At 37.9% G+C, this 14181-nt stretch overlaps 1 protein-coding gene across 1 annotated transcript in view; it reads left to right on the plus strand.

Moving 5' to 3' along the window:
- The window catches only part of malrd1 (MAM and LDL receptor class A domain containing 1), a gene marked incomplete at both ends in the record, with an annotated part of 57110 nt that overhangs the window by 19705 nt on the left and 23224 nt on the right, over positions 1 to 14181 (plus strand). Inside the window, 3 exons of the mRNA XM_079259953.1 lie at positions 4351 to 4636; positions 10783 to 11028; positions 12546 to 12703. Of these exons, the coding sequence (XP_079116079.1) occupies positions 4351 to 4636; positions 10783 to 11028; positions 12546 to 12703 (690 nt within the window). The remainder of the gene's footprint in view (positions 1 to 4350; positions 4637 to 10782; positions 11029 to 12545; positions 12704 to 14181) is intronic.

A 14181-nucleotide genomic window follows, 5' to 3' on the forward strand; every position in this document is an offset into this window, starting at 1 on the left:
TTTATTAATTAAATCAGTTTGACCTGATGATTGCAGTTAGTTAAAGTACTTTTTTCCTGTACTTAGGTCAGAACTATATTTTGATCAAACAGTAATAACCATCGACCGTGTATGAAAGATGGATGGAGCCTCCGGCGGTTGAAAAGTGAAGCCTATGCAGAAGTGTATAAAAATGCAGTTCCCCCTTCATCCACTAGGGGCTGCGAAACAGAGCGAATCCCCATAGACTCCCATGTTAAAAAGGCCAGCTTCACAGCAGAAATAAACATGTTTACAGCCTGGTACAAAAATCCATTTTAGGTTTAATAGGTCAGGTTTACCTTCGTGACAACTGTGGGGGGGAGTGAATTTTTTCTAACTAGACCATTTATTTATTTATTTATTTTTTTTGTCTTGTCCAGCATTTAGGCAAGCAGAATGATGGTCTGGATGCTGTGTTCTGCTGAATTGTCTATGTTAAGGGAAGCTTTATAGATATAATGATCCCCTTGACTTTCTGAATTTTTATTTTATTTCTATATTTATTTTGTATTATTGTTTGAATTGTAGAGTTTGTACTGCTGGACCGGAAAGGACAGATGAAAGACAGAAAGAGAAAGAAGAAAAACACCTCATAAGAAAAGTGAAAGAGATAAAGGGAGAGGAAAGGGAGAAAAAAAAACAAAACGAAAAAACAACCTACAGATGTATACATATACACACAAACATACACACACATACATATACATACACGTACACACACACATATATATATATATATATATATATATATATATATATATATACACACATACATATACACATATACACACATATGTATACATATATATATATATATATATATATATATATATATATATATATATATATATATATATATATATATATATATATATATATATAAATATATATATATATATATATATATATATATAAATAAATATATATATATATATATATATATATATATATATATATATATATATATATATACATACACACACCTCTATGCACACACACATATGCACTCGCCAGTATTAACACATATACATACACATACAAGTCAACTTTAGATCATAGTAACTAAACTAGGAATCTAAAAAGTTAAATATAAATGAGAAACAAACAGAAATGAGAAAACTAGCTGCTGTTAGTGAATAAACCTGCAGGCGACTTGGTGTCTGTGTCACATGCAGAACATGCAGAATGGAACGTGTTCCGGAAAAGGTGATCATGCCGGTGTGACCCCTCCCACACAAAGACAAGAGGCACGCCAGGAGTACCCCAACCGCCCCACACCAGAGCCAGCCATGCACTGACCCAGGAGGTGGCAGAAGGGGGGTCCCAGCCAGAGTCCCCCGCAGTCAAGGGGAACAGGCACCAGCAGGCCCGGACCAGCAAGGACCGGCCCCGCCGGGCACCGGCCACCCAGGGCAGACAGAGCACGGGCCCCACGGGCCCAAGAGCCCGGAAGCAACTCCCCACCCCCGCAGGCAGAGGGCCCAGCCCACGCCGACGGAGGACCAGGATAACCCAGACCGCCACCGAGCGCCAGCCAGGCCGCACTAACTCGACCATTTAAAAATAATTTAATGTCAAAGTTTGGCATATTTAGGGGCGTGTCCTTTTGATTGACAGGTACCGGACCTCACGCTTCAAGTCAGAAGAACGTAGAACAACCGTGGTTTTTAGCTGGTAAACAACGTGACTTAGCTTTAGCCCGCTCAATTAGCTGGTTAGCTCCCATTATCCCTGGGTTAGCTCAGTTAGCTCTTAGCTACAGGCAGCTTTGAGTTCGCTTGATGTCAATCATCCATCATGACGCTCACAGCCCTCCTCTCAGCTCCACCTCTTTGCCCATATATGTACTTTCTGGGTGAAATGACACACATGCCTCTGCCAAGATGGCGATGGTAGGAACCGCCCACCGAACTTCAAATCAGCTCTTCAGAAACCTATGGGTGACGTCACGGAGGCTACGTCCATTTCTTTATATACAGTGTATGGGTATAACCCAGAAAATACCACTGTCATCCAGTTTCTACACTCCCAACATTGCTTATACTGAACAAATATCACCTCTTAAAAGTGCTAAAAAATTTAAAACAACAACATAAAAAAACAACAATTAAATCAGAAGGGTGCTGTTGTGACATCTTTGATACAAATATTAAAACGAAGTTGGGAAAATCTAATTTGAAACCACTGAAGCATCAGCTCATGTCCTTCCATTGTTTTCTGCATGGCCTTACTTTAACAGCAGCTTGAAGAAACTGATTAATTTATAGTTCATGAAGCCAAACCAGAGAGAATGAAAGTATATTTTAACTCCAGCCTGAATAATTATTGCACATATTTTGAACACGTTCATTTGCATGCCACAGCAGCAGTGAGCTCCAAACAAAGCTTTTCTGTATTATTATATTATGCATGAAACAAACATGCAGTGACTTTGTGACGCAAAATCTTTCTCCTTAAAACTGTATATGTTAAACAATAAATTATACTGAAACAAGAAGGTGATAAATAAATGAATAAGTGCCACAAACAGCTTTTTCTGCCCCACTCTGCAGATCTTGACTGTTTGTAAATACTCAGATCATAAAATAATTGTTTAAATGTTCTGTTTTATACATAAATGTCTCAGTATTTGTATAAATATAAACCATAAATGTATAAATACTAATAATCCTCATAAAGAAAACAAAGTAGTTGCATTGAGAACAAAAGAGTTTATTCTCAGTAGTTCACTTTATTACTCTGATTGAGCAATAGTCAAAACGCAAGGTTAACTACCAGTAGTTTAGTTTTAATGTCTTAGATCCTTACATTTATCACAAATTATATTTTCATTGGCTCTCATGTCAAAAGTCAACATAGTGTTAGCTATGGCTGTGACATATGAGCTAAAATGTGAAAACTTTCTCACCAACTGTTTAGTATATCCCCACTTATTCCAGGTTTCCTACATTCATGTTGGAAATTACATTTAAAAGAATAAAGTCTTACTTTAGCCTGAATGATGCATGTAAGTTCAATCATCTGGTGTAGTTTCATCATTTGGTTTAAAAAGCATCCCATCCATATGAACAGAGTAAGTAAATTTTTTAAGTATTTTACAGGGAATCATAATGAACTGATCCCGTCTTTATGTTTTTTGCCCTCCCTGAGCCCGGAGGTTTTCTTCCTGTTAAAAGGGAGTTTTTTTTCCTTCCCCCTGCCGCCTCGTGCACGCTCAGGATGGGGGATTGGATCGAAGTCATGATTTGATGCAAACAGTGTTTTCTATTATAGGCTATGAATAAATTGGCTTGAAATGATGTGTATGTAAAGTGCCCTGTGACAACATTGTTGTGAAGTGGCGCTATACAAATAAAGCTGCATTAAATTGAATTGAATTGAATTGAATTGAATTGAATTGAATTGAACTGAATTGGATTGAATTGAATTGAGTACAAACTTAAGAGTCATATTCATCTTTTTATCTCTCAGCCAGAACATGCATGTGCCCATTTCTTAAAATGTCCAGATAATGGAAAGATTTTCATCTTAGGGTTTATTTTTAAAACAATGACTGCCTTGTACCTGTGAATACAATTAAAATGGATATAAATAGAGAGCAATTAGAAACTGAATGTGTGCGTTTGCACTGGTTGTGTGTGTCCTTCCAGCCTCCACCGGGGAATAATTTTTTTGATTGACTGCCCTGCTCGCTCTGTGTCATGTCTGTCTTATCCCACTGCTAACCTGTCAATCAATCACACAGTCAGCAAAAAGGCACAAATTAATCCAAAGGGAGGGTTACACGGATGGGGGGGATTGAAGTAAGAAGGAGAGAAGGACAGACTCAGTAGCAGTGGTTTTGTAGCTCATGAGCATGTCTCCATTTTAAAAAAGGAGACTATAAAACATAAATACCTCAGTGCTGCATGATGAACAAAGACAGTTTCTCTGAAGAGGGTCAACCTTGTGATTGACTGGGTAGATGAAAAATTTACAAATGACCTCTGCCAATTTATTTGTTTCTTTTTTTTTTATGCAATGTGGAATGGTAATGTCTGAGAAAAGGACGCATGAAACACTTGAGGGAAGGAAAAGTGTGACTGGACTCTACAGATCTAGAATGCAACATGTAGAACACTTATCATGGATATGTTTGCAAACACACTTCTTACAGCAGTCATTTTCAGCCTTTTGAACGAATCCTTGAGTTTTTCTGCAATGGTATAAAATTAAATAGAAACAAGACTAGTTTTATGTAAAATTCCCATATTTCTGAAGTATTGTAAAGAAAGAGCAAATTTGATTGAGTGTGTCAGATTTCTTCCTGATTCTCTGTCTATTCTCCAGATGCGTTTTTACTTACACATGTCTGGCGATGGCATCGGAACTCTTAGAGTCTTCACCAAAACAGAAGGGCATCTTCATCTCATGCTGAACGTGACAGGAGATCAGGGCAACTACTGGCAGATGAGGGAAATCTCACTAAGCAGCTCTAGAGACTTCCAGGTCGTGTTTGAGGGCAAGGTGGGCCGGGATGAAAAGGGAGACATCTGCCTGGATGACATCATCTTCTCTCCAGGATGCTTCCTCGCCCCCTCAAATGTAATAACAGACAGCGCTCTGCCCCCAGCAGGTACACATCTCCTCTTTTTGTGTTCTTATATGGTCTGATGAGGGGTCTGTTTACTCCTAAATGTCCACTTTGTCACAGCTAAAAACTTCAAATGTCTGCAGACTTCTTTTCACAATCTTCTCTTATCAGACAAAACTTAATTTATATTAATTTAAATATTATTCAGGTGAATTTCTAAGTGTATTTAGCCATGACAAGCTTGGCAGTATACTTTCTGTAGGCCGGCTGGTATATTAGTAATGTGTGGTTTATTATGACAGTCAGTATATTAATTTATTACCTCTTGACAAAAAGTCCTAAATTAGATGATCCCTTAACTTTCTTTTAGATGTTCTTGTAGGAGCAAAGTTTCACTTAAAATAATCATTCCTAATACAAAGCAAACATTTATATTTCTCATTTATAATAACCTGATGTCTTAACTTTCCATCAGTCACCGCCGTTGGAGGAAATGTTCTTTAGCTGTTCTTTGTTTTTACTGCTTCTCACCAAATACTAAAGTGATGAAACACAGAGCAAAGATGGTCAAAAGTACTGCTGTGTGTTTCGTAATTACCTGTCATATTCCTCCTTGTTCTCTTCCTAATCCTAGGAGAAGTGCGTCTTTGTTTGAGTTGGTCTGCCAAACTGCTTTCTAATGTTTTCTCTCCTAATGGAAGGTTTTCCTCCTCCATGTACAGATGTTCATGCTGTTTCTACAGCACACATTTTGTCATGTCATGGCAGGAAAAGCACGGAAGCTAACAGTGTTTCCATTTCCTCGTTCGAGTGTGTTGGTTCACCATCATCTATTACTGGGACAGTTAATGGAGCTGAGCCAACATTAATCCCACCTGCGTTTTCCCATCCGTGACAAGTACAAATGTCTGCTATGAAGAAAGCTGTTCATATGGGCTTATAAAATCCAGCGAGACAATGGGTGTGTGCAGTGTCACTAGATAACAGTGGTGACCTTTGGTAGCGTCGGTGTAATATAAAGTGCTTTTGGTTCACAGTAGCAGGTTGAGTCAGAAACACTATGATTCAACATTTAACTGCTCTTTCCATAAATGAATCATAATTAAAAGAAAAAAAAAACTTGTTGGAGCTGTAATGTAATAACAGGAAGTACTTTGTCTAAAAAAAGACTGGTGCAGATGCAGGCCAGGGTGAAGCAGGAACATGTTGGTTTTTATTATTTCCTCTGAGAGACTTGGTCATTTAATAATGTTATCTTAATACCCCCTTGTGTCAGGCACTGCTGGGATCTCAATTCTTTTCTATTCTTTAACTAAATAGCTCCACAGCTGTTTCTTCTTAGAACTGTTTCCTTTTATAATGTAGCTGCAAAGACACAGGACTTCATCCTGTGCTGGCTGCGTCAAAGAGCTGTATTCAGGGCAGACGCTCTACTAAAATGAACTCCGGGTGGGATATAAATGATTTCTTTTTTAACGTAAAAACTGTTATTATTTATAATGAAAATTATTCTAAAACTTAACAAATATGTTAAGTTTTAAGTCTTTTAATTTTTCTTTTGTAACAGTATGACTAAAACATCAGTTAGGTCTTTGAACTGATATTATACCTATTTTATTTATAGGGTACGTTTTATTACATGTAAACTTAGTCAGATGAACATATAAAGATGTAAAGACAAGCTATCCAGTCAGTGGTCACCATCTATGCCCCTTAGCTCTATTAACCTGCAGGTTTTAGCGTTTTCCTTCTGCACCTGACTCAGATCCATTGCGCGTTGGGTGCAGAAGTTGACAAGTTGTTGGAGAACCTTTACATATGAACCAGGTGTGTTTTACCAGAAAAACCAAAAGGATGGTGGATCTTGAAGACCAGACTTCATGACCACTGGTCTAATTAGGGCCTTTGCATGAACGAACACAGCAGAAACTTCCACATAGCATTAAATGCAATTACATGAAAAGCTGAGCACTAAATTATACCCTGTTTTTATGTTCAGACCTGCTCTCACCTGAAGTAGGCCTGATGTTTAAATTTGGAAGAAAAGCACAATATTTCTTTTGACACAAAACTTCATAGAAATTGTCTAAATCTGAAAATAAATTATGTAATAGACTTGCTTTAAAAGCAGGGGTGTCTAAAATTGGTCTGCAAGGGCCGCTGTCCTAAACGTCTTGGATGTTTCCTGATGCAGCACACCTGAATCAGAATAATGGGCCACATGTTTGGGTGTTACAACCCAGCTCACTAGGGGCAGAGGATGCAACATAACATAAAGATGACCAGAGGACAAGGAGGCATGATGAATGAAGGGATATGCCTTTTATCCTGGAGGCTTCCAGAGGGCAGCGAATCAGTGAACAGTTGAAGCAGGCGTGGTGAGGAGGAGTCAATCCCAGGCAGGTGATAAAACATGGTGATTTACATATAAAATGAGCGGTTAGAATTCAAAGAAATTATTGACAGCCGTATATTTGCAACATTTTACAACAAGATGTTGAGGAAAGCTGTTTAGTTTGCATTCAGTGTTTTGGAGCATGGAGACATCTAACCTGCAGGACTGCTGCCATCACAGCATTGATAAAAAGAAGCCGTCTGTCATGTTCTGTCTCTCAGTTATATGGAAGGAGAAATTCATCTGTTTGAAGTTCCCAAACTTCCCTTACATTTTAACAATGAAACCCTTTTAAAAGCAAAAGTCAAGAACAAGAGCTGATTTTTAGCCAATGCCCCTTTGGATATGATGGATCCATTAAATATATTGCTCTTCTGTTGTGTTCAATTTCATCCCATTCCAAGTAGAAAGGGCGGAAACTCTCTACAGCGTGAAAGTAGAGGATTCTCTTTCAATCTTTTTTGTTGTTGTCTCTCCGTCTGATTCCATCTGTCTGTGTCACAGTGATTAGTTTCCAGCAGAGTCAGACTTTTAATCAGTCACCAATGTACAATAAAGCAGAGTGGTGTAATATCTCAGGCATTAAAGCATGCTGATGATGATTCACTGTTAATGCAGTTCATTACAAGCAGCGCCTGACCAACAGTTTATCACTTTACTCTTTACTCAGCTGTCTTTTCTATGAAATTAGAGATGCAAGAAGATCTTATCTTGCTTTACAATATGGTAACTGCTGCTGATACAAGTTGTCCATCTTTAAATGTTTTTGTTAAAAAAAAACACTGCAGAAATTCTGGAGATTCACATGTAGAGCGGTGGTAGAAAATACATGAAAATACGTGAAGCAATAAGAGTTTGAAAATATAGTTTCTTGCTGTATTGGGTTACTATTATCATGTTTGCATAGATTTATTCAGTGTAAAGTTAAATTTGAGTATACTGGGTTAAATAAGTCTTTAGTGTACAAAGAGAAGAAAATGTTGTTGTTGTTATTTACAAGATGGTTTTTTTCTCTTTTCTGAATAAGTCCAAGTGTAGACAACGAATGAAGTACCTCTGGAGGCATGTGAAGCATTTCTTAGAGGTTAAGTTAAAGAGGAACACAGCTGCCCATGCAATAAGTGAGGTTCATCCTGCCATTAATGTAATGGGTGAAGAGTTGCGGATGAAACCTGTTCTTTGTATGTGTTGGCAGCAGCAGGCTGTAGCTGATGAACAGTAACACTGATGAGACCAGAGGCAGCAGGAAGTGTAATTATATATTGCTGTTCATCAGCAGCTTTCTCTTCACAGCTTCATATACCATCACACGGTGTGTTAGAAAGGCCACTTAGAGGTTTTCTGTCAGTGCCTAAATATTAATATAATAAAAGTCATTTCTATGTATGCACATGCGTGTATATGTGTTTGTATTTGTATTTTACTGCATATAAGTAGCTTAAAAACACCTTCTCATTCTGTTACCAGCGTTTTGCTTTTTTTTTCTTTTGGTTTTTTGTCTTTTGTTTGAGCGTTCAGCTTCTGCTCAGTGAAATTAATGAAAATATTTAGCATTTTCGTGACAATACATTATCTGGATAAGTATGTATGGATGTAGGAAAACGAAACAATCTTCCTATCTTGTTGCTCGTTCTGTAATTATTCTCTGAAGTCTGAAGAAAGCCATCAGGGACATCTTACATTCATCTCTCTGTGGTAAAGTTTGACTGCAGCTATTATTGAAACTTTGCTTCTCTCAGCCACTGCGCTGCTAGCATGTTGCCAGGTTTGTTCTGATGCTGCATTTCAGCCTCACTTTTTGATAAATGAATTAGCTTTTTCTTGTTGTCATTGTTCCTTTTGTCTGTTGGGGTAGGTAATGGTAATGTTGGGGAGCAACCAAGATTTGAAAGTGGGACCCTGTTTTGGCTCCTCCCCTTCTGCTTTTGTTCCTTGCTTGATCCAAGGCTTTTTTTATTCGCTGCTTTTTCCACCAACAATTTTCTCTTTCTCGGCTGTTTAGCAGAGGAAGTAAATAAACCAAGCCGGGAAATTGTTCCTGCACTTTTTTCAGGCATGTTTGCCTTCTGAGTTTCTTCATCACAACTTTGTATTTTCATCCTAACACACTATTTATATGCAGGGTGTGGCTATCAGGTATGCACTGCGGGAGGGGGAGGAGGGGAGCCGGGAGAAGAAGATTACAAAATATAAGAAATTGAACAACTTTACTTCAGCCCGAACATTTTGATTGGTCAGAGGTTTTACAGATTTACAGTAAACTGAGGGGTATAACTATATTTCTTATGTTTGATGATTACAAAATGTACAGACTACTATCAGGAGGAGGAACCACTTCACCTAGAGTAATACACAATGTTTCTGAGCAAGATTACCTACCCCAGCTTTAAGTAGACAGCATAAATTCTGCAAATTCTGGTTTCCAGGGAACAAACGTTTCAATGACAAAAGCAACAAGGTCTCCAGCAACAACTATGCACCAGAGGGCAGCATGCCACTGATTGTGTTTGACCTCCATGCAGTAGGTGTCCTGAAGTTACCTATGTGACAGAATAGGAACTAGAATTAATGGGGATTAATATGTCTATGTTTATGATTTAAACTACACTGTGAATGTTGTGGGCCAAGTGGGATGTTGCAAACTTGGAAAAAAATAGAAAAGTGTTTCTTTAAAACAAATTCACCTACTGCTTCAGCATGGCACAAAGCAGCTTGTCTGAACAGTCGGGAGCAGTGGCTTCCTGGCCTGTTCTGTTCCTTTGTTGGTGCACATTTCTTCTGGTCCTGTGCATCTGAAGAGGAACAAAGGATTAGGAAGGACTTATACCCCTTTCTCTGCTTTAATTACAAGGACCACCCCTCTTCATCACGCCTCATCTCCCTCTCTAACACTCCTTAAAGCTAGGCTCTGACCCACTGGAATGCTTGGCTCCAAAAGAAGCAGATTCCACCCCCTCAGCCTTGCCACCAATGATACAGTGATTTGGGCTTACAGCTCCATGCTTTTTTGTCTCGCTAAGCCTCTGAAAGAGACCCTGATGCTGCATTCAGATGGTCCTCCTACTGTTGAGGCTGACTTCCTATGCTCTGAAGTTAGTACTCAACTTTTTTTTGTGCAGTTTAATCCAGCAACACATACAGCAGTTGTTTCTAAAATGGAAAAATGTTTAACTTGCACATAGTTCTTAATTGCAATATCCATTTCTTAAGGGAACAGTCTAACACTTGTTACATTTTCCTTCTAAATATGGAGGTGCAAACAGCAGCTTATTGTAAAATCTAGAAAGATTGATAAAAAGCCATTCTCTACATGTTATGTAGACATTTACAAAGCACATTGAAAGCCGTGGATTGTGGTTATGTGTAGATTACTACCTGTTTGGGTGTGGAAACATAAACCTATTTTGTTATTTAACTTCTTAAACAACTTATACAACTTCTTATTTTGTAATCCTCGGAGCTCTGTATGAGTAGATTCTGCTGCCAACAAAGAGACATATCAGTCATTTCTCCTAATTTCCCTCTTTAGCTAGAATAACTGTCTCCCCATCTTTGGTACAGAAAGAAAATACTACAATTTTCTATTTTCCACACTGTATTGTTCTATTTTTTTTACTGTGCCATATGTTACATGTTTGACCCTGAGACCTTTATTTTTCTTATATGAGACAGTGTTAACATGAGTCATCATACTTGCTCTGAGACTTGGGGTTAATGTCATAACTCTTCCCAGCACATTTATTATTTACAAACAAGAATACATGTTTAATGAGTGATGTTGTCTTATTTTCAGGGTCCTGTCCTCTGGGCTCCATGCTTTGTGAGAATGGGGGGTGTTTCAGTCTTCAACAGAGCTGTGACTTTACAGACGATTGTGGCGATGGCACAGATGAAAAGGATTGTGGGACTTCCTGCTCGTTCGAGACGGGACGCTGCGGCTGGAAAAGCTCACTGGCTGATAATTTTGACTGGGCACTGGGTACTGGATCAGTCCAAAGCACACGGCCTCCATATGACCACACACTAATGGATGAAGATGGTATGTCTTAAATACTCATCCTATTCATTATTATGGCTGGGACTTCATCGTGTTAATTATGATTAAATAATTACAAACATGTTTTTAAAAAAAATCAACCCATTTAATCCTTGTTTGCATTCCAAAAAATGCAGGACATTTGTCAGTGTGTGATATGCAATCTTGCTAAAGTTGTCCCAGCTTAGCGACTTTGGTGCTACATTTAGTGAGTTTCTTAAACTCTCTATCAAATGTAGCTCTATCGTTTACTTCTTCTCAGTGAGTGCCCCCCCCCCCCCCCCCCCCCCCCCCCCCCCCCCCCCCCGTCCAGAAGCACTCAGAGTGCCTTGTCCTCGTTCTCGCTGCCAGCTGCAATAAGTCAGAGCAGATGTTCAGCCTAATGTGTTTATTATTTTATTTAGTCATCCACAACAATCCATTTCAGTTTAAAGAAAAGTTGCTTTTTGGGGCAAATATTGTTATGCAATTAAAATGCAATCAATCAAGGTTAATTAAATACAAAGCATCTAATTTATTCTTCATTTTTTTTCAACTGAGTCCCATGCCTACTATTTTTCTCAAACTATCAGCCTTAGAGCCTACTGTTCTTATATTATAGTCTTTTTTTAGGATCATTGCATGTCATTTGGCTGGTTGGCTGATTTTGCCAATGGAATAAACATTTCTCACTTTTTAAAGCCAAATTGCAGTGGTAGCACTCCACAGTATTTAATTCAGGGTATCAGAAAAAATCAATGAGCTATTTCAGAGTATTAGGTACAGCAGCAAAGCATAGGAGTGATTGATGCACCGCCGAAATTCCATTACAAGGTGCATGGTAAGGAGCTACATACATGAATAAATAAACACAATGCAAATTTGCTTACAAAGAGCATCTGAAGAGGTGCTCCATCTAAGCTTCTTAAAGGTAACTCTTAGAAGTTCAGTCCTGACTGATTCTGAGAAACATCTGGTTACTATGAGTCAGTACTGCAGCAAAGAAGAAGAAAAAGCAACAAAATATCACAATATCTTAAAATTTAGTAAATGATTACAACTGTAAGAGTCCTGCTGTGGCTGCTTTGCCAGTGGCTAGTTTGCAAAATTTAAAGGTTATTTATAAATATTTAAAATATCTGGATCTTTCACACATTTGCAACTTAATCCCTCCATGTTTTGAGTGATTTTAATGTGACATAGTGAAAACAGGATTCTGCGGACAAGATTAAATCATTTCTCATAAATGCAATTTAATACTGAGGTGAGAATGTTGCATTATACTATTAAAAATTAAAGGTACTTTAAAAATAAACTATTGAAAGTAATAATGTAGACCATTAAGTTTCTCTTTGAAAATATGTTAATTTAACTCAATAACCTTGAGTTTTCCCCTGAGTCAGAGTGAAGCAAGAAACTGGATGTGTCAAAGACTAGCAGGTGACCCCTGACCCTACCTTGATATTATCTTCGTGACCTTTTCTGTAATAAATGTCAGTGGCGTCCTTCTATATTCCTTCTTCTTTTTTCTCCCACTTCAGGTCATTTTGTCTATTTGGAAGCAACACCAGTAGGACGGAAAGGTGACAAAGCTCATATTAGGAGCTCTGTTTGGAAAGAGTCAAGTACAATCTGCAAACTCTCCTTCTGGTACTACATTTCCCATAAGGCATCAGGGATAATCCGGTTACTCATCAAGGTAAACCTGTTCTGATCCAGATCTGTTTGCTTAAACACTGAAACCGTTCTAGATTGGCATAGTTTATAACACTCTGCCCTTGTAAGTAATGGATATTATAGTTAGTCTGAATTAAATCCTTGCTATTTTCAGTTAACTTAATATTCATACAAATCAGTAAAGCATCAAATTTGTGAATGCATTGCTCAGGAATTCAAACTGCAGCTGAAAATACTGACCTGCCTGCATCCTGTCTGCCTTTTCTCAGTTTTATGTAACTTTGTCAGCTTGATCAAGGGTCTAAGTGTCGGTATTGAATTATTAGTCTTTGTATAAGACATACTCCTGTATGCGCAACAAAAACATGATTCTTACTATATCCTTGTGTGTGCGCTGCAGAAATAGTTTTTTGCTGCTTCTGAAACAGGTCAACAAATTATCATGGATTTTTTTTCTTCAGATTGCCAGAGGTAAAATCCTGCCTTGCAAAATTAACATATGATTACGACTGCTAGAAAACTGACACTGAGGCTATTTAATTCTGCTCTCTCCAACTAGTCAATGCAGATAAAGCAGTATTGCTTATTCCTCTGTGCTTATTCCTTATTCGCTGAATCACAGTGTTAAAGTATGCATATATATATATATATATATATACATATATACAAACTCATTGTATCACTTGTGAGTGTGGATTTGTATGTACTGATGCTGTTTTTAATTACACAATACTCTGTTATTGATTGTACCTTGCAGCCTGGTCCAGATAGGATCTTGGAAATTCAAATGATGAGATTTGCTGGTTTTTTCGTCAGGCCCTGTGGCTCTGAGATTGATTATATGACTTTCGTAGAGGCAAAAATGATGAATGTATGTGGACTGTTTTACACTTTTCTATGCCCTCATATACAGATGGAAAATGTAAAATTTAACCTTTTTTGAAGGTCAGCTCTCATTTAAGTGACGTTGAAATGAGGCAATGAATCCTTTACAAATGGAGAAAGAGAGGGTGATGGTTTCACGAGTCCTCAAGTGTGAATTTTGAGAGAAAGTGATGTGTGTTGTCACTGTGTTTGTGCGAGAAACACACAAAGAAAATCAATATCTGACTCCCATTTTATGCTGTAATAGCTTCAAATTAATGAATGTCAGGAGCATGTATAACCTCACAGTTTCAAAGACCTTAGCACTTACAGATTATGCTTGCATTGTGCTAAGAGCTGTAATATATATTTTTTTTTCAGCCTTGTTGTTCTTGTGTCCAAGCACTTGCATAAGCACAGATAGCACTCACAGCTGCAGGGGCAGACTTAGATGAACACTTTCTTTTGTCTGTTGTCAAAAGGTGTCCGTCTACTTCATAAAAGCTCACAATGACTCTGCGCCAAATATTGTGATAACTTAGTGAACATTACACATAATTTTTAAAGTTATTGTTATTCAACAGTTATATATGCACATAGATTTAACACATACCCACACAACTTGCACATATCTTA

The sequence above is a fragment of the Telmatherina bonti genome (genome assembly GCF_933228915.1).
Source record: "Telmatherina bonti genome assembly, chromosome: 20".
Taxonomy (NCBI): domain Eukaryota; kingdom Metazoa; phylum Chordata; class Actinopteri; order Atheriniformes; family Telmatherinidae; genus Telmatherina; species Telmatherina bonti.